At 49.6% G+C, this 26,294-nt stretch overlaps 1 protein-coding gene and 1 pseudogene across 2 annotated transcripts in view; both read right to left on the reverse strand.

Annotated features, from left to right (window-relative positions):
* The window catches only part of LOC308469927 (major histocompatibility complex class I-related gene protein-like), a 72,735-nt pseudogene extending 48,278 nt beyond the window's left edge, over positions 1-24,457 (reverse strand). Inside the window, exons 1-4 of the transcript XR_013991603.1 lie at positions 24,227-24,457; positions 19,588-19,863; positions 15,521-15,796; positions 7,089-7,373 (exon numbers count right to left, since the gene is read on the reverse strand). The product of XR_013991603.1 is annotated as a major histocompatibility complex class I-related gene protein-like (transcript). The remainder of the gene's footprint in view (positions 1-7,088; positions 7,374-15,520; positions 15,797-19,587; positions 19,864-24,226) is intronic.
* The window catches only part of LOC308469856 (major histocompatibility complex class I-related gene protein-like), a 116,086-nt gene that overhangs the window by 51,330 nt on the left and 38,462 nt on the right, over positions 1-26,294 (reverse strand). Inside the window, 1 exon segment of the mRNA XM_080992896.1 lies at positions 4,226-4,264. Within this exon segment, the coding sequence (XP_080849022.1) occupies positions 4,226-4,264 (39 nt within the window).

Here is a 26,294-nt window from a genome sequence, read left to right on the forward strand (position 1 = left end):
AAACAAAGGTCTTAGAGAAAAATTTAACAGCGATTGAGAGAGAGAGGTTTCAGAATGAGACAGGTTTAACAGTGGTTAAGAAAGTGAAATACCTGGGGATAAACATGACAGCTAAAAATGGGAATCTATTTAAAGACAATTATGAAAAATGCTGGACTGAAGTGAAAAAAGATTTAGAAATTTGGTCAAATTTGAAGCTTTCACTGTTAGGCCGCATTGCTGCGATAAAAATGAATGTATTGCCTAGAATGTTGTTTTTGTTTCAAACATTGCAAATTTTGGATAAAATGGATTGTTTCAAGAAGTGGCAGAGAGATATTTCTAGATTTGTCTGGCAGGGCAAGAAGCCCAGAATAAAATTTAAAATACTAACGGATGCAAAGGAAAGAGGTGGATTTGCCCTGCCAGACCTTAAACTTTATTACGAATCAGCAGCTTTTTGCTGGCTGAAAGAATGGCTGCTTCTTGAAAACACAGACATCTTAGATTTAGAAGGTTTTAATAATGTATTTGGATGGCATGCATATTTGTGGTATGATAAGGTCAAAGCACATAAAGCATTTAAAAATCATATTGTCAGGAAAGCATTGTTTAATGTCTGGATAAGATATAAGGACCTACTTGAAAATAAAACCCCAAGGTGGTTGTCACTGATGGAAGCGAAGGCTCAGAAAAAGCTCAATATGGAGGCCAAATGGCGGAAATATTGGGAAATTTTGGAGCAAGAAGGAGACAAATTGAAATTGCAGAGTTTTGAAAAACTAAAAGTGCGAGATTGGCTTCATTATTATCAGATAATGGAGGCATATAATTTGGACAAGAAAATTGGCTTCCAGGTGGAAAAATCAAAATTGGAAACAGAACTGTTAGACCCTAAAACCAAGATTTTGTCAAAGATGTATAACTTGCTGTTGAAATGGAACACTCAGGATGAAACGGTGAAATCTGCTATGATTAAATGGGCACAAGATGTTGGACATAACATAATGATGGCTGACTAGGAACAGTTATGGACCACAGGTATGAAGTTTACGGCATGTAATGCCTTAAGAGAGAATATTATGAAAATGATATACAGGTGGTACATGACCCCAGTCAAGCTTGCAAAAATCTATCATTTGCCCGATAATAAATGCTGGAAATGTAAAGAAACTGAAGGTACATTCTTTCACCTTTGGTGGACGTGCCCAAGGATTAAGGCTTTCTGGGAAATGATCTATAATGAAATGAAAAAGGTATTTAAATATACCTTCTTGAAGAAACCAGAGGCCTTTCTCCTGGGCATAGTCGGCCAATTGGTGCCAAAGAAGGATAGAACTTTTTTTATGTATGCCACAGCAGCAGCAAGAATACTTATCGCAAAATATTGGAAGACACAAGATTTACCCACACTGGAAGAATGGCAGATGAAGGTGATGGACTATATGGAACTGGCGGAAATGACTGGCAGAATCCGAGACCAGGGAGAAGAGTCGGTGGAAGAAGATTGGAAGAAATTTAAAAACTATTTACAGAAATACTGCAAAATTAATTAATGTTAGAATGATGTTGGATAGAAGTTAAGTGGTTTTTAGCAGCAATGTTATAAAGGAATATGTAAAAACGGATTGTTAACACGTGATAATTTAAAGTTATAATATATTAAGATAAAAGATTAAGATAAAATCAAAGAGGGAAAGGAATTGCTGAACTAACTAATTGAACTGGAATACAAAAAAGGGAGGTGTGAGGAGGTCAGGGAAACAAGCAAATGAAAGATAAGATATGGAAAGACTGATTTGTTTTTAACTGTTTTTACTTTGTATTTTTACTTTTGTTCTATTTTTTTTCTTTTACTTTTTTCTCTTATTTTTGTAATATGTTGAAACTTTAATAAATATCTTATTAAAAAAAAATGTTTTGGGATCTCCTTAAACAAAACAATTGATTTATCCTTGATCTTTAGGCATTTTTTGTAATGAAGGCCCAAAATATTATCCCTTTGTTCCTTGGTCTTAAAAACTACTATGCAATCATGTGTAATTTTAGAGTCTTTTTAAGGTCCAAATCTACAGACCTTTTCAATCCAAGAAGTTAACTCGTCTTTTTGGAGATCCCAACACGCAACAAATTGATCAATTAGCCAATCTTTGAGATTATTCTGTTCTAGTGCACCTCTCACTCTTAATTGGGTTTCCTGTTCTTACATCTGAAGAAAAGCTATTGCATTGGAATTTTCATACTGTAATCTCTCAACATCAGGGACTCTGACTGTCTCTAATTGCGTCACTCTTGTTTAATGACCTGTCTTAACCTCTTTCAGTTTAGTTCTCAGGTCAGCAAAGTCTTGTCTCAGTTCTTATATACTGTACTCTGCTGGTTTCCTTGCACCTCTGCTTTAATTTCAGTAAGTAATTGCATCACATTTTCCTCAAAGATAACAGCCCTAGAGCCCCGTCTTGGCTTGGTCTTATCTATCTTCTCTCCCTTCTCTCCATTCATAACTGCACAACAGTTTCAAGGTCAGTCACACACTCAAATCAGAGAGAAAGGCGGGGGGGGGGGAGTTTCCCACCACAGCCCCCTACAGGCAGTTCAGCAGCGTCCCTCTTCCTTTTTACTCTTTCAAGTATTTATTAAATACTCCTCAGAGTTTCTTTGCACTTTAAACTTACTCACAGAGGGTGAAAGATACCTTTTATATTATAATATCCAGTTCAGGTAGCTGTATCCACCAGAAAGAAAAACGAAAGTTGAAGATTTCCTCTCCCCCCCCCCTTGTGACATCACAATGGAGTCTAGCCTTCCCGTGCCAGGAGGTCCGCTTCAGAAAGAAAGAGTCTCTTTTCAAACAAATCTCATACACTCTTTGTTAAATAAATGTTTTACCCCCCTTCCCCCTGCTAGAAGGGGGGATTTTACAGTTCTACTTGGAAGTTTTCTGAATGTTTTTTCAGCTTATGGCTTTGGTCAGCAGGAACTGCTTTCACTTTTAAATAAGCGCAGAGGGGTTGACCTCCGTATTTAGATTACTTCCATTCTAATTTTGACAGTTTGAATTGTTGTGGTTCTGGACAGTTAAGAGCTAACACTCCAGGAGTGTTCTTGTTCACTGGGTGCACTGGCCACATGACCTGGGCATTTTTCCTTTGATCTGTGCTCTTCGGGGGCTGCTGAGAGCAGTCTGTCTGAGAATGTGAGCGAGGTAGTTTCGTTTTTGTTAGAGACAGAAAGCTGCAAGCATGCAGCTAGATTCTGTAGGTTTTGCTTTCGGTTTTGTATGCTTCTAAATAAACAGTGATAGACTAGAAGCATTGGTGTCGAGCTGAGTTATTGAAGACACCACGCAGACACAGACAAAGCCATTTTACGCTGCGTGTGAACTCTGCTACTATCCGACAACTGAGAAGAGAGGCAGCCCGCGAGTGGAAGCATGTGGGCACCATTGAAGTGTCAGATTGCTCGCAAATCAGATTTATTGCAGTGCCGATGCAGCAGACCTCGTGGGTCAAAGGATTTACGACCCACAAACTTTAACACGAATTAAATCTCTTTTTTCTTTACTCACAATTTCCAATTTTTATTTTTGACAGAGAAATTGGCTGCTCACGATCGCCTGACTCGGAGCTTCGCGCTGAGAAGGAATTGAGTCGATTCCACAGTGCCCACATCTCTGACCCCACTCGCGCTCGGGGCTCTTATTAGAGCTTACCGGTGAGTGGGGGAGTTGCCAGGGGCACCCGCCGGAACACCAAGCCCTCAGAACGTGTGATCTGAGTTTTTTTCTCAGGGTACCGCGTCACTGTTGTGGTCACCCCTACCTTCACAGTGCTGGGGCTCTTTCAGCTGAAAGAGCTCCCATCCGCCATTAATCGGGCGACCAACCGGAAGTCAGTGGTAGATTCCTGACATCCACAACTTGAGCCAACCAACCAACCAAATCATTAGCTTCAGGTTCCAATAAATTAAACCACCAGAGATCCCTCTCTCCCCACACCCTTGGCTCTTCCTCCTGCTGCTGGTTGGAGCACCTCCCTTAGCCGACAGTTTTCCTGCACCCTTTTCCTGGCCCTGAGGGACCCCTTGCTGTCAACAGACAGGCTGAGCAGACAGGCTTAAGCTTTCCATCGGGGTCTTGGGCTTAAGGACTAGGCCATCACCAGGTTTAGTTTTGTATGTTTGTAACCTGTTACTGCTCCATATTGGGGGAAATATGACAAACAGAGAGAAGGGAGGAGTCACTCACTTGAGGCTGCTTTGTAGGCTAATTTCTTGCTCCGTTTACCTGTAGAGACAAAAGCAGAGACAAAGGTCAGAGCTGGAAGGAACCTCCAGAGGCCACACAATCCCATTTCGACCATTTAGCTACCCAGCAGATGCTCCTCTTGTCTCTTCCAAACACCTCCAAGGAAGGTGAGCACAGAAGGTTAGCTTTTCAATGAACTCATGTGACAAAGAAGTAGAAAAAAGTGGGAAACTTAAATTAAAGAATTAACATGGAAACCAGGCAGTGGACAAATTCCAAGAGGCTGGAAGGAAACATAATCCAGTCCCTTCACTCATTCCTTTTTGGATTATTATTTCACTCCCAGCAGACCCCTAATCCTCAAACTTGCCCAGAGGTGGTTGGTTGAAGAGATAATGAACTTTAACAGTGCAATTCTAGGCAGGTCTACTCAGAGGAACATCCTATTCAGTTCAATACAGCGTCCACCCAGATCAATATTGATTGATTAAATTTGTATACTACCCTTCATCTGAAGACGGCAGGGCCAATCACAACATACAAATACAAAATAAGAGCACAAAATACATAATAAAACAAAAACAAACCAGTAACTCACATTTAAAAGGCCCAAGGCCTGGTTCAAGAGAAACGTTTTTGCCTGGCGCCTAAAGATTTGTAAGGAAGACTCCCTGCTAAGTGTGTACAGGACTGAAGGCTTAGGACTGATTAAAACATTGGGTGGAAAGTGAACTTCCTGAGCCCAAAGTGAGCACAAAGGAATGGCCAACAGGACTTTTGGTTCATGTTCAAAGGGTGTTTTATGGGGAGGGGTCTCTGTAGGGATGCCAGCGGCAGATACCAGGAAGCTCCACCAGCACATTCCCAGTCGGAGGGCGAGACAGAAGGACACAGGAGAGGCAGCAAATGCATCCAGGGTTTACTTACTGCGAATGAAGACGATGATCCCAGAGACCAGCAGGATGGCAGCCATGACAACCAGAATGAGCCCCAGATTGACTAAAAGGGGACAAGAGACATTTTTATTCAGACTGGCAGCAGCAGCTCCCCAAGGCCTCAAGCAGGAGATTGGAGTGGAGGTGCTGAGCTATGAGCCCGGGAGGATTTTACGTGTGCAAAGCAGGCCCTCTTTCTCCCTCCTAACAGGCCAAGGTCTTCTCTGTAGTGGCCCCAATACAATGGTCCTTTTCCCCACCAGAGTAAAGGATCAGAGGTCTTCAAAATAACCATTTAAGGAAGACAGTTGACAGGGACACCTGCTGCATCACAGACTCCAGACTTAAAAGCAGGTCTCCTCCTGCTCAGGCGCTTCAGCTTTCTCTGTCCTGACCCTGAGAGGAAGGGATTCCCTCCCCTCTGAGAGCCCAGCATTACAGGCCTTCAGGGAAGACACAACCCCTTAGGAAAAAGCATCTGGGTGTGGATGTGCATGTGTTTATGGGCTCCTGCTGGGAAAGAGGGAGTTTTGCCGCTAGACATTCTGCTTGACTTCCTGAAGCCGCAGCTTTCCTGGAAGTGTGTGTGAGACGAGTGTTGTTATGAAAAAAACCTGCTTGCTCTTCCCAGCAGTTTTTTGGGCTGAGTAGGGATGAATATCAGTTTTTCTAGCTGGGCGCAAGTGTGAGGAGGAGCGAGTGAGAATCTTTTTCACTGTGAAGTAGTCAGTCCGGGGCTCCCTCTTTTAAGCTCGCAGCCCCTTTTTCAGCCATAGTGAGTGTGCGTAAGTCAGCCATGTGGAGGTTGTTTCATTTGTTTTTCTAGATTACCTAAGCGAGTGTCACAGCCACATTGTTGATTCCCCTCAGGTCATTTGTTATCGTGCCACAAATAACCAGAAGTGAGGGTGGCGACCATCTTCCAAACCTCTTTGGTGCCGATAAATACTAAAGGAAGCATTGGAATTTTGTCACTGCATCGAAAACAGTTGGCAGTGTAGGTGGCAGCCATCTTAACACACCTTCTGTGCCTAAAAAATTGCTAAAGTGCCTCAAATAGCCAGAGGTGTGGGAAGAAGCCACTTTAACCCTCTTTACTGCCTGTAGCAATTTTAACTGAAGTGTTAGGGAGAATTGTTTTCCCCTTATCTCTTTAGCCAAACCATTGAAGTTCATAGTTACAATAAACACAGAAAAAAAATATGATAATTAATCAAAGCAAATAATAATAATAATAATAATAATAATAATAATTTTTATTTATATCTCCATCTGAACTTGAGCACATCTTGCGCGCGCTCTCTCTCTCTCTCTATCTCAGCGAAAAGTGAAAGTACACTTCACACAAAGAACTGCAGCTTCCATTTGAAGCTCCTCCCCAGATACAGGACCCTCGGAAGGTTTTACCCTTAACCACCACACTCCAGAGTCCTCTTTTTTTGCTCTTCAAAATATGGCAACCCTAACACCAGACCTTTGAAATGCAAGGAGGTCCCAAGGAGAGAGGATAACCAAAAATGCCCCCCAAACAACCCTCATCTCCTCCCAAGGTCCCCACAAGCCCCTATAGAGATGAAATCTTTCCACAGATGGATGCCATAATAAAGTTTTTTTCCACACACTGTGCTGACACATTTGATTTTGAAGAAGTAAAATATCTGCCCAAATTCTGTGACATCACAACTACTTGGGCTGAAAGGCAAAAAGGTTACAGCCAGTTTTTACCTACGACATCCAATTTGAGTTCAAGGACACTTGCCAGAAAAGGCTGTATCTGTCAAAAACTCCAGATTCTAATAATTGCCTCCAGAGACACACAAAGGATCCAACTGGGGTTCCCCATCTGAGCTGTGCTGCTGCTGAAGGGAGGAGTTGGGTGGAAATCCCCCTCCCAGAGCCCACCCCTTCCCCTCCTGCCTGTCTCTCACCTGGCTCCTCCCAGGCCACGTCCAGAGGCTTCTCCAGGCTGTCATGCTCCACGCGGCACCGGAAGCGCTCCCTCTCCTCGGGGTCGATCTGGACACTGAGCAAGAGATAGTAGGTCCCGTCCGAGTTGGGGGCGACCAATCCTCGGAGGGTGCCCTCCTGCCAGACCTCCCCATCCTTCACCCAGTTGGCATCAATCTCCTTGGGGTAGAAGCCGTGGACTTGGCAAACAAGGGTCTCCAGGCCGTCATAGTCTGCCTTCCTGGTCACCTTCACCACCGGAGCCTCTGCAAAAATTGAAGCACTGGAGTTAAAAGATATCAACACCCACAACGAAAGCCTGGATGACTCCTGTATATTTTTAGAGCAGACCTAAGGAGCCACCTAGTCCTGCCTCCCAGAGTGTCAGAATCTCCTCACATCCGCAGAAATTAAGAAGAACTGCAAATAAATGGGATTCCTCAACCTCCCTTGGCATCTTCCCCAGTCAGTGTCCATGGTGGAACTATTTTTAGATGTTGTCAGGGGTTCAGGAGCAGAGGCAAGGGCAAGGGAGGAAACAGAGAGCGAGGGAGAGGAGGCAGAAGAAAAGATGAGTGATGACGACGACCCGAGATCTCCGAGTCTTTCCAGTGAATCAGAAGATTCACAGAAAGGAGCACCAGTGGCCAGGGCAAGGGGGGAGCCTAGGGGGACACCCCAGGAAGATAGAGCCAGAGGGGACTCAGAGGGGAGCAGTTGGAAATCAGGACCAGCGTCACCGCCAGAGAGCAGGGAAGAGGAAGGGCGCCAGGGATCAAGCGCTGGCAGCTCACAACAGGGGGGAGGGCACGAGTCAGGAGTGGCCACACCTCCATCGGGGAGCGAAGAAACGGTCAGACGGAAGGTGGAAGGTTGGGCGCGCGTGCCAAGTTCAAATGCACAGGAAAGTGGCGCAGTAGGCAGCCCGGAAAGGGAGCCAGGTCCTAAAGCCCGCCGAAAGGAGGGAGAAGAGTCAGGGGGGTCAGCGTCAGCGTCAGAGGAATCCCGGAAGGAAGAGACCCCGGGGGGCAGAGGGACCCAGAGAAGAACAGTCAGGCGGAAAAGGTGGAGCAAGGCTAGGATATTAAGTTGGTGTACAAGGGGCGGAGACTCAGATGGAGCTTCGCCGATCTAACCATGAGACGTAGAGTTGCACGCAGCAGCTTGAGAATGGAAACTGTAACTCAATAAAGACTTTTATTTAATGATCGCTGGCTAGCGTGATCCTCTGTGAGCTAGGATCTGGAAGCAGCTCTGACAGTAAGCTCCATCCCTAGATTGTGGGCATCTACGTCCTCGCGGAGAGGAGAGAAAGCGGGTGCCTACTAGCGAGCTCACGAACGGCAGACAACATGACGGCCGAACAGCAGATAGTGGAACTCAGAGAAGCAGTGACACGACTGAATGCCGAGGCTCTTGCATCCAGGAAGAGAGAGGAGGACGCAGCTGCCGCCTACAGGGATCTCCAGGTCAGGTTGGAAGTGCTTACGAAGCAAGGGCAACTGACACCCAAACCGGAGGGGATTGGGTTGGGGAGACGAACAGGCGGTCTGGTCTCTCACTTCGATGGGAATTTGCAACAGTACCCCAACTTTAGAGCAGATGTAATGTGTGCACTGCAACTGCTGAACAAAGACTTTAGAGATGAGCAAGAGAAGGTGGGATTCATCATGTCCCATTTGCATGGAGATGCTAAAGCATGGCTGCGCAATTTGTGGAGAGATAAGGATCCGGCGCTCCAAAATGCGGATGCCTTTATTAAAGCGATGGATGGGTGCTTTTTATCAAGCATTGACGTGGATCTTGCTCGGCAGCAGATACATGGACTGAAGCAAGGGAGGGCCAGCGTAAGGCAGTACCATGGCCGCTTTTTCGCTTTGGTCAGTGCCCTGGAATGGGACAGAGATTCGGCTCCTGTAAGAGACCTGTTTTGGGAGGGATTGCACGGCTCGGTTAAAGATGAAATTGCGAGGGGGGAGAGACCCCGGACCACGCAGGAGATCGTTCAGAGGGCGCTGGCGGTGGGGGTGCGGCTGGAAGGACGTCCGTGGAGCAGGGACGAAGGGCGTGGAGGGCGCGAACCAGCCAGGGGCTCCTCCTTCCTTCCCAGAGAAGCAGCGCGTGCGCAATCCACGCCTCCGCCAGGAGGAGGAGCGGAACCTATGGAGGTTGGAGGTGCAAGGGCTCAGTCAGCAGCCAGAGCCCTAGCACCGGCAGCAGTGAAAGCGAAGCCTCCTAGAGGGAACAGGAAGTGTTACATCTGCGATGATCCACAGCATATGGCGAAAGAGTGTCCCCAGAGGCTCCACAAGCACACTGCAGCCTCAGCAATGGTAACTGCAGCAACGCAGCAAGGACAACCACAGCAGGGAAACGACGGAGTCTGGTTGGAGGAAGAGGCACTGGGGCCCAGCCAGACGTGTCAGTGAAGCAGTCCCCAGAGATTTTACAGCCCATGGACCCCCTCCCGCCCAAACCGGTAGTGAGGCTCACCGCGTCGCTCCAGCTGCCCAATGGAATCACCATGGACGTGCCAATCACCATTGACTCCGGAAGCAATGCGGACTTTATAGGGCAGGACTTTGTCGACCGGCACGCTATACAGTTGCTGCCTGCCACGCTGCCCCTGCAGGTTGTCACGGTGGATGGCAGGGAGCTGCTAGGGGGGCAAGTGGTGAAGCAGACGCCACCAATGGTGATGCGACTTGGGAATCACAGGGAAATCATCAGCTTCAATGTCACTCAACTATCGGACACGCCCATTGTATTGGGCATGAGTTGGCTGGACAAGCACAGCCCAACGCTGGCTTGGTACCAGAGGCAGCTGACCTTCGGCTCTTCCTTTTGCGCTGAACACTGCATCGTGCCCAGGCAGGAAGGAGGGGAAGAGGAGTCACAGCTGCAGCTAGGCACGCTGCAAGCGGTTCCCCACAAGTACGCAGAATTTTTGGAGGTTTTCTGCGAGAAGGAGGCAGACAGGCTACCCCCCCACAGACCATATGACTGCAAAATTGACCTGCTGCCGGGGGCGGCGCTGCCCAAAGGGAAGCTGTATTCCATGTCTGAGGACGAACTGCAGGAACTCAAAGAGTTCATAGATCATAATTTGGAGCGCGGTTTCATCCGAGAGTCCAAGGCAGCGGGGGGCAGTCCGGTATTCTTTGTTAAGAAGCGGGACACGCCCCAAAAAAGACTTGTAGTGGACTTTCGCATCTTGAACAGTGTGACCAAGCCATCGGACTTCCCCATGCCCCGAATCGACGACCTCCTCGCAAAGGTACGGAAGGGCAGAGTGTTCACCAAGTTGGACCTGCGAGGGGCATACAACCTCATTCGCATGCGGGAGGGAGATGAGTGGAAGACAGCCATGTTCACGCCCCTGGGCACCTACGAATATAGAGTTATGCCTTTTGGATTGCAAAATGGCTCCCACGTTTTTCAAGCTTTCATGCATCACGTGTTGGCGGGGCTCCTCTACAAGACGTGCGTCTGTTTCTTGGATGACATCCTGATCTTTTCGGAATCGCAGCAGGAGCATGACAGACACGTCAAGGAAGTGCTGAGCAGGCTACAGCAACATAGGCTTTACGCCAAGCTGGAGAAGTGCCAATTCGACGTGACGGAGGTGGATTTCCTGGGCTACAAGTTGTCTGATAAAGGGCTCGCCATGGACAGCGCCAAGGTCCGAGCAGTGTTGGATTGGAAAAGCCCACGCAACCGGAAGGAGGTCCAACGGTTTGTCGGCTTCGCGAACTTCTATCGCAAGTTTATCAAAGGCTTTGCGATGCAGACAGCGGCCATCACGGACACGCTCAGCTCCAAGAAAAAGAAGTTCATCTGGACAGAGCAGGCGGAGCAGTCCTTTCAGGCACTCAAGCGTCTCTTCGCGTCGGAAGAGCAGCTGCTTCATGTCAACCCCAGCAGGCCGATGAGGGTGGAGACAGACGCTTCGGACAGAGCCGTGGGAGCAGTCCTGCTGCAGAAAGACCCGCAGGGGGTTTGGAGGCCGGGAGCGTTTTACTCAAGGAAGCTCAGCAAGTCCGAACAGAACTACACCATCTGGGACAGGGAGTTGCTGGCCATTCATGCAGCGTTCAAAGCGTGGAGGCACTTCCTGATCGGCGCCAAGCACACGGTGCAGGTCTGCACGGACCACAAGAATCTAGAGCACTGGCGCACGGCACAGTTCCTGAACCAGAGGCAGATACGTTGGGCTGAGTTCTTTGCGAACTTCGACTTCCGAATAGAGTATATCCCGGGGGACACCAACATCATGGCGGATGCTCTCTCCCGTAAGCCACAGTATCTGGAGGAGGCAACGCCAGCGGCCGCCATGCACATCTTCGCACCGACAGTGTGGGCGTGCGCGGCGGCGACAGTTGACCTGGATGCGGTGCGACGAGCGTTGCAGGATGACTCCTTCGCGCAAGCAAAGATGGCAGAGGTGCACAGGGGCATGGCAGCGACCGACGAGTTCCAGCTGCGAGATGGTTTGCTCATCCGTAAAGGGGCCATCTACGTGCCGGGAGACGAACTTCGCGCCAAGGTACTGCAGCAGCTGCACGACGCGCCCACTGCCGGGCACTTTGGCAAGGAGAAGACGGTGGAATTAGTAGCCAGAGACTTCTGGTGGCCCGGAATGAGAGGGGAAGTCGCGGACTACGTGGCGAGGTGTGACACCTGCCAGAGGTCCAAACCAGTGCACAGACCGCCGGCCGGACTGCTGGAACCGCTGCAAACTCCGTTCGAGCCATGGGAGAGAGTGGCCCTGGACTTTGTCACGGATCTGCCCAGCTCGAGGGGCAAGACGGCTGTGCTGGTGGTGGTGGATTTGTTCTCCAAGATGGCACATTTCATTCCGTGTGCGAAGGTGGCCACGGCGGAACAAACCGCCAAACTGTTCATAGACCACGTGTTCAAGGTTCACGGTCTGCCGCGGTCTATTCTGTCCGACCGAGGGCGACAGTTCATCTCAAACTTCTGGCAGAGGCTGATGGGCTTCCTGAACGTCAAGATCAACCTGGCGTCGGCTAGACACCCGCAGACCAACGGGCAAGCGGAGCGGGTCAATGCCATCATGCAGCAGTACCTGAGATGTTATGCGAATCAACAGCCTGCGACGTGGGTGGATTACCTGCCTCTCGCCGAGTTCGCCTACAACAACACGAAGCACGTGTCCACGGGGGTCACGCCGTTCTTCGCCAACAACGGGAGGCACCCCAGAACCTTCCCGGGACTGGAAAGAATGGGGGAGGGGGAGCCGCAGACAGCAGATGCGTTCGCGTCGGAGTTGCAGGAGGTCCACGATCAGCTGCGGCGGCACCTGGAGCTGGCTAAACACGCATACAAGGTACAAGCGGACAAACACAGAAGGGTTGGCGAAGAGATCCATGTGGGAGACTGGGTCTGGTTAGCAGCCCACGCAGTGCCGGCCAGGTCGTTGGCGAAGAAGAAACTAGGGCATAAACAACTGGGGCCCTACCAAGTCGACGAACAGGTCAACCCGGTGGCTTTCAGGCTGGCTCTTCCGGAGGGTTCCAGAATGCATCCGGTGTTCCACAGATCGGTGCTCACTCCCTACAAGGCACCTCACAGGTTTCAGGAACCAGGAACGGCACCGGGTCCGCTCCGAGAGAGAACCGGGCAAGGGGGAGTGGCACAGGAGGAGCGCATCAACGAAGTCACGGAGATTTTGGACTCCAGATGGGGGGAAGAGGGGATAGAATACCTTCTCGCCAAGGAGGGCACCCCGGCCAGTGCCAACAGCTGGGTGCCGGGCTACGCTTTAGACGAACCTCTGCTCAAAGAAGAGTTTCATGCCCTCTTCCCACATAGGCCAATGCCAGCAGACTTTTTCGACGACTGGCTTTTCACGCCCACGCTTTCAGCCAGCACGTTCCGGGGGTTCGACTCGGACGAGGAACCGACACGAGACGCCCGTTCCCCGGAGGGGTCACCCTCGGGATCTGCTTCAGAACCCTCGTATTGGTGGGATGATCGACCAGAGGAGCAGTTCCGCAGAAGGTGGCTGGAGGGTCCAGGACGAGCAACGTCTCCAGAAGGCAACGAGGGAGAGACGGACATGGACGTTTTCGGGGACGACCCGGGTTTCGAGCACGGTGGCACAGAGATGGAAGCGGAGGTGACCGTCATCAACGAGAGCAGGGAGGAAGAACCGGAAGACTTCGGATGGCGGCCCGCCACGGGAAGCGAACTGTATCCGACATTCGTCCCCCTGACACGGCAGCTCCCAGATCCCGCACCGGAAGGAGGGGAGGGGGGAAGAGGGGGCTTCGAGGGGGGGATGGATGTCAGGGGTTCAGGAGCAGAGGCAAGGGCAAGGGAGGAAACAGAGAGCGAGGGAGAGGAGGCAGAAGAAAAGATGAGTGATGACGACGACCCGAGATCTCCGAGTCTTTCCAGTGAATCAGAAGATTCACAGAAAGGAGCACCAGTGGCCAGGGCAAGGGGGGAGCCTAGGGGGACACCCCAGGAAGATAGAGCCAGAGGGGACTCAGAGGGGAGCAGTTGGAAATCAGGACCAGCGTCACCGCCAGAGAGCAGGGAAGAGGAAGGGCGCCAGGGATCAAGCGCTGGCAGCTCACAACAGGGGGGAGGGCACGAGTCAGGAGTGGCCACACCTCCATCGGGGAGCGAAGAAACGGTCAGACGGAAGGTGGAAGGTTGGGCGCGCGTGCCAAGTTCAAATGCACAGGAAAGTGGCGCAGTAGGCAGCCCGGAAAGGGAGCCAGGTCCTAAATCCCGCCGAAAGGAGGGAGAAGAGTCAGGGGGGTCAGCGTCAGAGGAATCCCGGAAGGAAGAGACCCCGGGGGGCAGAGGGACCCAGAGAAGAACAGTCAGGCGGAAAAGGTGGAGCAAGGCTAGGATATTAAGTTGGTGTACAAGGGGCGGAGACTCAGATGGAGCTTCGCCGATCTAACCATGAGACGTAGAGTTGCACGCAGCAGCTTGAGAATGGAAACTGTAACTCAATAAAGACTTTTATTTAATGATCGCTGGCTAGCGTGATCCTCTGTGAGCTAGGATCTGGAAGCAGCTCTGACAGATGTTTTATCCTTTGATTGCCAAAGCAGACTCCTTTGGGAGGGAGGACTGGGCACAAATTAATTTGTCATCTTGCAAAGCTCTAACACTACTCAAATAGGACAACTTGCACACTTCTTCAGGTACACTGAAACAGAAGTCACCAGACCCTTATATATAGTGAGAGGGTGGGGAGGGGTATTACTCAGAAGGGTGGTGGGAATGGGTGATTGGCTGATAGGTGCACCCTCTGGGTCTGGTGACTTCTGTTTCAGTGTATCTGAAGAAGTGTGCATGCACACGAAAGCTCATACCAATAACAAACTTAGTTGGTCTCTAAGATGCTACTGGAAGGAATTTTTTAATTTTGTTTTGACTGCAGCAGACCAACACGGCTACCTACCTGTAATTAATTCTCATTTTAGCAGAACTAGTAAGAGAGAGACAGGACCCCTTATGCTCCTCTTGGCTGGTCTGACTTTCCCTCCCCATCTGCAGCAGATCCATCACGACAGAACGCAACTTCAAGGATACCAACCAAACTCCTCGGTCTGGACAACATAGCCAGCAAAAGTGATATAGATGCACTCGGAATTTCTAAATCTTTTGTAGGATGCAGGGTTTTGTTTTTTAAAAGGGAAACTGATCACTCTTACATCTGCTCCAACAGTCTCTACTCTCTCCCTGTGTGCTGCCTGCAATCCTCTGTCCCCTTACCTGGGAGTAAGCAGGGACACCTTCTGAAGGCGCTATGGACTTGGGACAACTGTTCTGCTCAAGTGTCCACCGTTTCCTTTTCATGGGGACCTAGGGGTTGGTCATGTGACCTCCCAGGAGCCCCACTTGGTCTACTGGGCCTTAACTGCTGGGCCTTAACTTCCCAGTCCTGGAGGACACAGAGGGAGGTCCTTGGTCAGGCCCTGCTTCCTAAGGGGAAGGATGGATTTCACTCTCAATATAGGGCAGGATTCGCATGGGCTGAGTTCCCAAGCCCCCACCCCATTGTGCAATGGTCCATCCCAGTCAAAACACTTGATGATGTGATTGAAACCCTGGGCCAGATTCCTGAAGAGTGGACTGTACCATCTCAAGGCACGGGGTTGGGGAAGACGACACTTCAGTATGTTCCCCATGGAAAAATATTCTAGCCAAAGGGACACGTGGGGCTGTTTTTAAACATCTCTCCCCCCCCCCCATCATAGTCTGAAGTGACCCCTTTTCTCCTCCCAGAGTCCCAAACTTATTTCTGCCACCACCACCAAGAAGAGTGTTTGCTGTTTGGTGCAAAAAAGAAGACTGTTTAAGGGGGGTAGCTTGAAGGGAAACTGCTCCATTGAGCCCCCCTCCCCTCCCCATTGCCCCCCCTCACCTGTCCTCAGCAGAGTCTCCTTCCCATAGTCCAGGTATTTCTGCAGCCACTCAGTGCAAATCTCCTCCAGGTAGACTTTCCGGTACTGGTTCCCGGCCAAGTCAGAATCCCAGTACCTCTTGGTCGCTTGGGCCCCTGTATCAGCTGCTGTCCAGGTGAGGGTCTCCTTGTCAAAGGCGATGAAGTCCCTCCCATCAAAGCCAAACTGCCTATACCCTCCTTTGCGCCCGTCTGACCTCAGCTCACAGCCGTACATTTTCTGATAGGTGTGGATCCCTGGAAGGACCAAAAGAGGCCCAGGAGGTCAAGGGGGGTCAGAGCAGCCCCTCCCCCATCAGCAAAAGAGCCCAGGAAAAAGGATTTATTTGCCTCAGACTCAGGGAAGAGGCAGCAGTCAGAGGTGAGAAAAATCAACCAGCACTGTATCTTTCTGAAGGCTCATCCGCATAATACGTTCACTGAAACAAACACTACAATCCCTCCCGACTCCCTGGAGGCGGGGGAGGGGTGGGGTTTCCCTTCCTGTCCAAGAGGAGCATCCCTTGCAGGTCGGAGGTCACAGTCTGTCCCTCTTTCCCCCCAGCTCTGCTCCTCTAGATCTTGCCCCTTTGGGAGGGGCGCCTCAGCTGCCCCCCCATCCTCCCCCCTGAAAGAGGAAAGGGGCAACATGGAAGGGGGACATCCACACATTGGGGGCCCTTTCAAGAGAGAAGGTCTCCTCTTCCCCTCCATCTCTCTCCCCCCAGATTCTCTCTCCCCAGCCAGCTTCTACAGGCAATGCTGTGTGTGTATTTACACAAGGGGCAAACGGCAATGCAGGAAGCCAGAGCCAGCAGCTGAGCATGTCTCGGGTTTGGGATCTGTGTGGGTCAGGGGAGCCCCAGACTTCCTTCAGGTTACTTCTAGTTTTGCTTCAGTCCTCAGCCGAGAGGGAGCCAGTGATGGAATTATCTCCACTCAGGCCATGAATCCCTTCTGCCAGCCCATATCACCTGCCTGCCTGTGCTCAGCACCATCAGGTCAGTCTATGCTGTGAAGAACTGGGAGATTTCCTGGTGAGAGGACAGACCGGGAGTCTGCTTGCTTGGCTGCTCTTTTGTTAGGATTTTTATCCACCCAAGCTGCTCAGTAGTAGCACTGTGGTTGTTTATATCATGTGAGTGTCTTGAGAGCATGAGACAGGAAGTCTCAGTATTGTTGGAGTTTTGTTGGAGAGTTTAGTTTCACTTCTGTGTGTGATGCTGTTCTGTACTGCTGCTCAGAGAGAGCAGACATGCTGATGGATTCTTTGTATATAGACTGTAAATAAAGTAGTTTAGAGCTACTGATTGACTCTTTCTTCTGCTATGAGATGCCAGAAGACGAGTGTGCTCCTCTCAGGGGGGAGGGGTCGCTTATCACCGGTCTCTCTGGACTGAGGAAGATTTACAGCCAGAGGGTGACCACCAGAGAGACGCCCGGTGTCTTGGGAAGGTGGTGGCCTTCCTGGGCGTTTTCCCAACATCTTTGCCCCCCAGAGCTGAGTGCCCCTTCCCTGCCCCACCTCCCTCTGCTCCTGCAAGGGCCAGATACCTTGAACATATATACATATGTTCTAATATATGCTAATGCTCTTCAATTGCAGTATCTGAAGGATTGATCTGGTGTTTTCACTTGGCAGGTAGCATCACACGGCACCCGCTGAGACCCCAGACCCCTGGCAGGGCCCACGGGTGCTGAGGACCCCAGCCCTGTCTCCTCTAGGCCAGCCAGCAGGGTCAGCAGACAGCCATTTTGATTTCCCACAACAAAACCATGGAGAGAAGCTACGTCAGGCACCCCAAGACAGGATGGGAAATGGCAACGGTTGCTCCTGGCCATGCACAGAGTTCTGTTGCTCTTTGGTAGCCTGAGGGAGCTCAGCAATGGAGGAGAGGCTGTCCCAGAGGACACCAGGTTGCTCTCACTTCTGATTTAGGCTTCCCGTTTCATCTCAGGAGCCTTTGGCTTACAGCTGAATTGAGTTTGGGTATAGAATGTCTTGCATTACAGAAGCCTCTCTCAACAGAAATCCTGGGCTGGATTCAGCTAACACAGCTAGTCTAAAAACCAAGTCTTACTTACACAACTGGGGCTTTCTCCCCATCTCCTTCCCCCTCAAATCAGCTGGGGGGGTGGGGTAGGGCTGGGGGCTGGGAGAAGCCCCAGAAAGGTGTGCAGGGGGAGGAGAAGGGAAATTGCTCCCTCTGGGAAGTAGAATTATTGTAACAGTGCTACTTTGGAGTCCTCCTTCTAGAGCTATTCAACATGAAAAAGAAGAAGAAGAATCTTTTCCAAGACCATGTCCCAAGGTGATAGAGTTCTTTTTATGCACTCAAACAATGGTTTGTGGTTGATCTATGCAAACAACAAACCACAAACCCCACCAGCTGGTCTGGATATGGAGCTTTTGCTTGGAGGGAAGTTGCTTTGTCTCATTGCTTCTTCAGCATAAATTGCTTTCTCATTTTATGAATGAAGCTCACTCCCCTCCCGTTTCCTCAAGATGTTAAGTGGGATCAATCCCGATACACCTATACCTTCAACATTGTTTTTAAATAGAATCAGATAACATTTCCAGGACTGTCCGTGGCACCTTTGAAGTGGCCACCTCATTTGTTTGGGATTTTCTGAGCTAAGCAATTGCAATAAATGATATGCATCAGGAAACGAGAGGTGCAAAATCATAGAAAGATCTCCCTCCTGACCCAGCAGAGGCTCCCACTCCTGAAGTTCTGCTCCAAGGTTGCAATTGGAGGGGGGAGTCACTCAACTTTGGGGCTAAACACAAATGCCTCCTCCCACCCTTTCAGCATGCTGGCTCCTTTCACACAACTAACGTCTCAAAAGGACTAACATCTTCTGACTCATTTCAGAAGAAAGTTTAAAAAACAAAAATGTGTGCCAAGAGGCTTTGGCCAGAGGTCTACCAGCTTTTACTGAGTTTAGTGATTCCTAACGTAACAGTTCCAAGGCTGGATGGGGCAGGAGGTAGGGGGAGGAGTGTGGCAGAAATCGCCATAACTGGACAAAGGGGGTGAAAGACCTTTCTAAAGGGTCCCTAAGTGTAGACTGCGAGACAATCAAGAAAGTACAGATGTATAATAAATGCTGTAGATGTGGGATCTTATGCAGGTTTACTCAGAAGCAAGTCCCATGGAGTTCACTGGGGCTCCTTCCCTCCCAGGTAACTGGCCATACGTTTTCCAACTAAAATCAGACAGAATGAAACTCCCAAAATAACACAACCCAAAATGCTTAGGAAACAGATTATTTCTGATATTAATGGGCCCTGATCCAGTTCTGGCCTAATGCTCCTTTTTGACACAGAACAGTAAAACATGGCAGCCGCAGGCTAATAATTGCCAGTGTCCATCTTCTGCGGACTTCCTGCCTCAGGCTGCAGGATGACCTTGGGGGCTCTTGTCTACCCCTCCACTTCAGTTGCCCACCCTGCTTATGGTTTTAACCATGTAGTTGCCACTTTCACCCCCAAAACCCAGTCCATTCATGTTCCTTAAAAAGGCTTCTCTTTCAACACTGTGCCAGGGAGTGGGAGGGGCTTGGTGATGGTCAGAAGAGTCAGCCAATCAGCACCTCTTTCTGGGCAGCTGGCTTCTCCTTAAGCAGGACCAGAACTCAAGGCTTGCTTGTCTCAGCCTCAGGATCCCCACCCTTCTCTTCCCCTCCCAGAGGAAAATGAACTACACAGATTCCCACCTCAGAAGGCCTGAGCCAAGCCTAGCATGGAAGGAAGGGCAGGCAATGGAGACATTTCCTGGGTAGGATGTGCAGGTCCAGAGAGTGTCCTACTGGGGGGGGGGGGTCTCTGTCCTCCAAGCCTCGTTCTCTTTCCCCCCACCCCAGACCATCCCAGCCCCCATTAAGACCTTCCTTAAGGGAAGGGGAGATGCCTCTGCCCTGGTGGAGCCCCCCAACCTCCATTTCCTTTCCTCGCAGCAGCCCCCTCCCTGCAATTCTGGCCCTTGGAGGAAACGTTATGGGGGGGGGAGAGGTGTGACTCTGTTCCTCTCCTGCCTTCCACTCACCTCTGCTCTGGTTGTAGCGATTCCGCAGAATGTGCAGACTCTCCCTGAACATCAGCTCATTGCCCTGAGCTTTCTGAGTGTTCCTGTGCCAGTACTGAGGATCCTCCTTTTCCACCTTCCTCATCCAGGGGACGAGAGGCAGCACCTTCTTGGTGTCACTGTCAAACTGAACAAATGGCTGGTCATCCACATACCCAACAATGATGAACTGGGGCAGCTCCTGGCCAGGCTCAGACACGGCTGTGTGGAAGTAGCGCAGGGAGTGAGAAGTGGAGCCTGGAAAGGAAGAGAGGGGGCAGAGAGTTAGGGGTCCTGCAGATGAAGGCAGCAGCCTAATCCTGCTGTATTGCAGGCAGCAGCCCTGAATTAGGAGATCCAAAGTTCAGCAGGGTTTGGGGGAGTTTGTAGACCTGCCCTTAAACATAGAGGAGGCAGAGCAGAGGGAGCCTAAGAATCAGAGAGTTGGAAAGGGGAGAGGATATAAATAAAGACTCATAGAGTTGAAAAGGGGAGAGGATATAAATACAAGTAACAACAGCAATAGTCCATGGAGCAGAGGGCGAGAAAAAGCTCTGCCAGGCAGCACTAAATCTCTGCATGTCTCTGCTGAGGCTCCGTGTGGGGGAGAGAGAGGAATTGCCCCCCACTTGCAAGTGCCAGGCTGATGAGAGCTCCCACAACATGGTCTGAAGGCTCAGGATGCAGGCACCGAACAGAAGCTAAGCAGGCTCAGGTCTGGGAAGTGGATGGAGGGGAGACCAGACGAAGCAAAATCCATATATTGGGAGAACAGCAAGCTGCCTCCTCCTGGGTCAGAACACTGGTCCCGGTAGCTCAAAGTTGTCTGCCCTGACTGGGATGGCTCATATCTGCAGAAACAGGCCTAGTGAAGCCACTCCATGGAGCCGCCCCACAATCTGACCTTCTGGAGCCATGGACTGAACAGGTCTGACCTGGGTCTTGCTTCCTGGGCTCTGGGAGGCTTTGGAAAGATCTCCTGGGAACTCAGGAGAGCCCCACAAGATCCTGTGAGAACCTGCCAGAGTCTCTTATGCAAGGCAGAGAGCTTCAAAACTCTTTCAGTACTGGGAAAACCTTGCACAAAAAGAGCTCTCTGTCTTCTGCATATATAATTTGTGTGGTTCCACCATACAGCTGAAGTCCTTCAAGTTAAATGCATTCCAGTTGCTAGTTTCCTGCACTTTCCACCAGTTTTCCAGGGAGATGTAAAGTTAATTGGCCTGTAATTTCTGAGATCCTTCCTGGATCACCTTTTATAATTGGTGTTTCAATGGTTCAATGTTGCAATCTTTCAATGGTCTGAGCTGCCACCCACAGAGCGGGTTCCCCACTTGAGAAAGAAGGACCCACAGGAATAGCAGGGGCAGGAGGGCAAAAGCAACTCTGGGGTCAGGTCTCAACATGTGGCCCCACATCCCCTTTCCCCACGCTTGCCCCTTCACGAGATGGAACACAGGAAGGGGGACAGAGCTCTGGTCACCAGGGGGCCTAATGAGTCTCCACAGCAGATCCCCATCAGAAGCAATTAACTTTTGTTGACGTCCATCAGCAGATTTTGCTGTTTCTGCTCACTCACCACACTCCTTAACCCTCTTCCCAAGTCACAGTGAATGTGTACTAAGGGGGCTGTGTGCCTCCCTTGTGCATGAGGAAAGAGCCAAGGCTCCATGGCCCCGTAATCTTCTCTAGGGTACAGGATGAGCCCCACAGAGAGGGCCCCCCAAGACAGCTGCAGCCCCTTAATTCCCACCCTGGGCTCCTCTGGAATCAGTACCAAGAAATGCCTCACAGATTTGGGCGTAAAGATGAGGCCTTCCTTCCAACACCTGTCCCATTCTCTGTTGGGAAAAAGCACCAAGGCAAAAGCCAGCTCCAGATGGCTGGAATGCAAAACAGGTTTGCAGATGTACTGTTGGAGAAAAGGTGGAGCCTGTTCTCTGTACTGAGCACCGGATGTTAGCTCAGTGTGTCATCTGACCTGTGCTGGAAATACAGGGGAGGAGTTGTGACTCTTCTGATGGAGACTGAAGGGTGCAGTCACATTTCTATGTACTGTTGAGTGACAGGAATAAAACATGTAGAAAGGACTCCTGTCTGTCTCATTTCTCCTCCCTGGGAGAATGCAGGGAGGGAGAGAGAAGCAGAGGGTGTGTTCTTCTCACGACTAATGAGAAGAATCACCGGGTTTGTTTACCTAGCCTGCCGGGATCGCAGACGGACGGTAAACACAGTATCTCGCTCAATTGCCTCGGGGGAGGCCAGGTACCTCTGCCTGTGAGCTGAAGATACTAACATTCTCTGCCTAGAGATTATCCAAGACCCACAGAAACAGCTCACAAAGACTTGGGGAGGGAGGGAGCTGATCACATGCTTTCAGCATCATACCTGAGGCTTCTGCCCCCACCAGAACATCCCCCTCTGACGGAAAAGCTGAGTCAAGTTCAGCGAGAGATGGGGCATTTCCCTGGCAGAAGGCAGAGGGGCACAGTGCTAAAAGGGGAAGAGGAGGCTATTCGTGTTTTGCCTCAGGTAGCAGAAATGGGACGTATAATTATTATTATATATTGAATTTATATCTCACCTGATCTTCTTCTAAAGCTCACCAAAACTGGATGCCGATGAAGACACTAAAGAAAATACCGCCCTATACCCAGAGGTCTCAGGGTTGCTAACAGAACAAAATCAAAATATAAAACCACAAAATATTCAATGATAAAAAAGCCAATACCCCCCACAAAAAACCCCACATTTTTAAAAGGATGTCAATCAAATCAACCAAAGGCCTGGTTAAAAGGGAATGTTTGTGCCTGACTTAGTCAAAAGGTGAATAATGAAGGTGCCAGGTGAACTTCCCTGGGGAGAGCCTTCCAGATGGGGAGCCACCGCAGAGAAGGCCTTGTTCTCACATTGCTCTAGAGTGGAGGCAGAGGAAGGAGGACCTCAGAAGATGAGCTCAGGGTCTGGGTAGGTTCATATAGAAGAGGTGGTCCTTGAGGACCCTGTGAAAATTGTGTCGAATGCACTTTGGACAACTTCACCCTCAAGGAGGAAGAAGCCCGCTTCAGTTTGGCCTGTGACTCATCTCAAAACAACTAGGAAACTAAATTAAAAACCATAGACAGGACTCTGAGGGTCCAACCCCCCTGCGATGCTGGCATCTCGACTGCAGCATCCATGGCAGATGGCCAAACAACCTCTGCTAACAAATCTCCAAGGAAGTAGAATCTACCACCTTCTGAGGGAGATCCACTGTGGAAAACAAAGCTGAAGGAAGCGAAAACCTGCAAGATGTGTTTGCTTGAATCACATACGCCGTGATGGCGTGTCGACTTTGCTACCTCCTCTGGCTCGGTTTCCTTTCAGGCAAGATCAAATGGGACCCACTTCTAAGACCCTCCCCTCCCAGGACAGGGGCTCCCCCCACTTCAAACCACAAGAGCTCAGAGCAAGGCTGCCTCTGGTTGTGGCATCTGGCTGAACAACACAGGCAGATCTGCTCAGTGGTCGGGAGACAAAGAGCCACAAAATGAGTCACACGTGAGACCCCAAAGTGAGGGGGAATCTAAAGGAAACAGTGGTCTCCACCACCCTTTGGCCAGCCCTGTAGCACAGTGAGGGGGCAGCCCCCCATATGGAGAGGGTTCAAGAGAGAAATAACAGGTCTTGCTCTTTAGTTCTTAAAGCTTTGTAAGTGACTTTGAGAATTTTTATGCAACAAGCAACTTTTAAACTAAAGATAGTATTATATTCATACCATTTTCCATTGGAGAACCACAAAAACTATTTACAATAAAGATTCAAGTAGGTAGCCGTGTTGGTCTGACACAGTCGAAATAAAAAAAAAATAAAAAATTGTCCAGTAGCACTTTAGAGACCAACTATGTTTGCTCTGGGTACAGTATAAGCTTTCGTGTGCATGCACACTTCTTCAGATACACAGTGTACAAAACGTAGTGAAAGGAGCTGTACAGAAACGGAACAGAGGAGCCCCCTGCATAATTTACAAAATCTACATTTTTGACAGGCAACGGGAAGGGGTTTTTTTTGGGGGGGTGGGGGAGTTACAATTGTAAAGCAGGAGAACCTGATTATGAATGTGGCTGTGAAAGGGAATTCCTGAACAAAACAACATTGGGAATTGCGGGTGGGGACCCCTTACTCAGACATCCCCCCCGCGCAATGAAGTCAGCTCTACACGCGTCCAGCTCCCACCTCCAGGCTGGTCTCCTGAGTTTTTAGCTGAGTTTTCAGAGCGGCTGAGGGTTAGAAGAGGGAAGGTAAAAAATAGAAGAGGGGAAACACTGTATCTGTATCTCTCTCTCTCTCTCTCTCTCTCTCTCTCTCTCTCTCACACACACACACACACACACACACACAGCAGAGACAAAGAAACAAACCAGAGTCAACACGAAGCTGCGGGGGCGGGACAGGCGAGTCACTTTCCCCACCATTAATCCTGCCAACACCTTCAGGTTTTGTATCGTTTTTTCCTTGAGCCACGAGCCAAGGAGTGAAGCGGCCCCTGCCCCGGACGGCATACAAAACAAGCCCCAAGTCTGGGAAACAGATGTCTGGGAAGGGATTATTTTCTCCCCCCGCCCCAGAGCACAGTCCTTACCTGCGCAGTCCAGGAGCAGCAGCAGGTGGGCAGCCGCCCACAGGATCAGGGGGGGCCAGCGGAGGAGGAGGACCCCCATCTCCCCCCATAACGAAGCGCCCTTTTCCTCCTCCCTCCGCCGCTCTGAGACCCGCTCTCTGCCCCGCCTGCAGAACCAGGGATTGGGCGAGGGGAAAATATTCCGCCAATCGGAAATCTCTGTGCAGATGGCGGCATCGGTCGCTGGGCAGAATTCGAGGCACAAGTTTGGGAGCAAGGCTGGAGAGGGAAAGAGAAAGTGATTGCAGCTCCTCGCTGGGAATCGCCGCCTCCCTCCCTCGTCCCCCCCCCCTCCCCTTGCAGCTCTTCCTGTCCTGCCCTGCAGGGAGGGCGGAGGGGGGTTGCCAGGGGAGGACCCCAGGTTCAGTCCCCGCATCTGGGGGGGGGGGGGGTTGGGAATGTCCCCCTCTCTGAAACTGGGGGGAAGGGCTGCGAGATCCACAGGGAGATGCGTTTGTGGGCGGAGTCTGTAAAACTGTCAGTCAAGCTCAACATTCCCAGAGGACTAACTGCCTCTATGTGGCAGTTGGTCTGTTGGTGGGTTGCTGCTGGGAGTGTTGACTGGTAACTGCTCCGATGCAGAGAGGGAGGAAGCTCAGGTGGTACCCGGTAAGGAAAATTTATTGTCACCCCAACATTGTCACCCCACATACACCCGGACAACACCATTACTGGCCCCAACAACATCACACATACCATCTCGGGACTATTCAATTGCTCATCATCTAACATTGTGTATGGCATCAAATGCCAACAGTGTCCTTCAGCTCTCTATATTGGACAAACAGGCCAAACCTTACGCCAAAGAATAAATGGACATAAATCTGACATCAAGAATCACAAAACAGAGAAACCAGTAGGAGAACACTTCAATCTCCCAGGACATTCTATACAAGATCTCAAAGTAGCTGTTTTACTACAAAGGAATTTCAGAAATAGACTGGAAAGAGAAGCTGCTGAATTGCAACTCATTACCAAACTTAAAACCATGGAGAGACCTGGTTTGAACAAAGACATTGGATTCTTATCCCATTATACATGACTAAGCCATTTCTCACCTTCTCACCCCTTGCCTTTTCCTGTAAGACCTATTACAGTCGTTAAGAGTCGTCAGCAGGCTCATCTCAGCTATCTGCCAATCTCCCATTCCCACCACCCTTCTGAGTAATACCCCTCCCCACCTTCTCACTATATAGAAGGATCTGGCAACTTCTGTTTCAGTGTATCTGAAGAAGTGTGCTTGCACACGAAAGCTCATACCAAGAACTAACTTAGTTGGTCTTAAAGGTGCTACTGGAAGGATTTTTTTTATTTTGACTATGGCAGACCAACACGGCTACCTATCTGTAACTGGAACCCCAACATTGATTATTATTTTTTGCCTGCAAAAATGGTTTTACATTATTTCATATTTTCTTACAAAGCAATGTGGATTCTGGGCCTCTGATAACAAGTAGGGGACTATGGACAGATACTTAAATCTAAGGATGAATTGTGTTTTGGATTGTGTTATTTTATTTATATTTATTGTTTATTTATTTAATAAAATTTATTTTTTTAAACCTGCAAAGTGGTTTACCAAAACAAAACAAAAAACCAAAACACCAAAGCAGTAAAGTCAAGAAAAATTAACAACCCTACTTAATAATAATAATAATAATAATAATAATTTATTATTTATACCCCGTCCATCTGGCTGAGTTTCCCCAGCCACTCTGGGCGGCTCCCAATCGAGTGTTAAAAACAATACAGCATTAAATATTAAAAACTTCCCTAAACAGGGCTGCCTTAACAACCCTACTTTAAAACATACAAAAACTAAAATATTAAGATTAAAATTACTTCAACTTCCAAAGGATCTAGGTATGCTTGCCTAAAGAAGAATGCTTTTAGCAGGTGCCCAAAAAGAGTCTAGCAAAGGCACATGCTTTGTTGCAATATGCGGGGAGTTCCAAAGTGCAGGTGCTGTCACAGTAAACAATGCAGTACAGATATTATGAGGAACCTGTAGTACTGCTTGAAACTACTA

This window comes from Podarcis pityusensis, assembly GCF_964106645.2.
Source record: "Podarcis pityusensis genome assembly, chromosome: 2".
In the NCBI taxonomy this organism is placed as follows: domain Eukaryota; kingdom Metazoa; phylum Chordata; class Lepidosauria; order Squamata; family Lacertidae; genus Podarcis; species Podarcis pityusensis.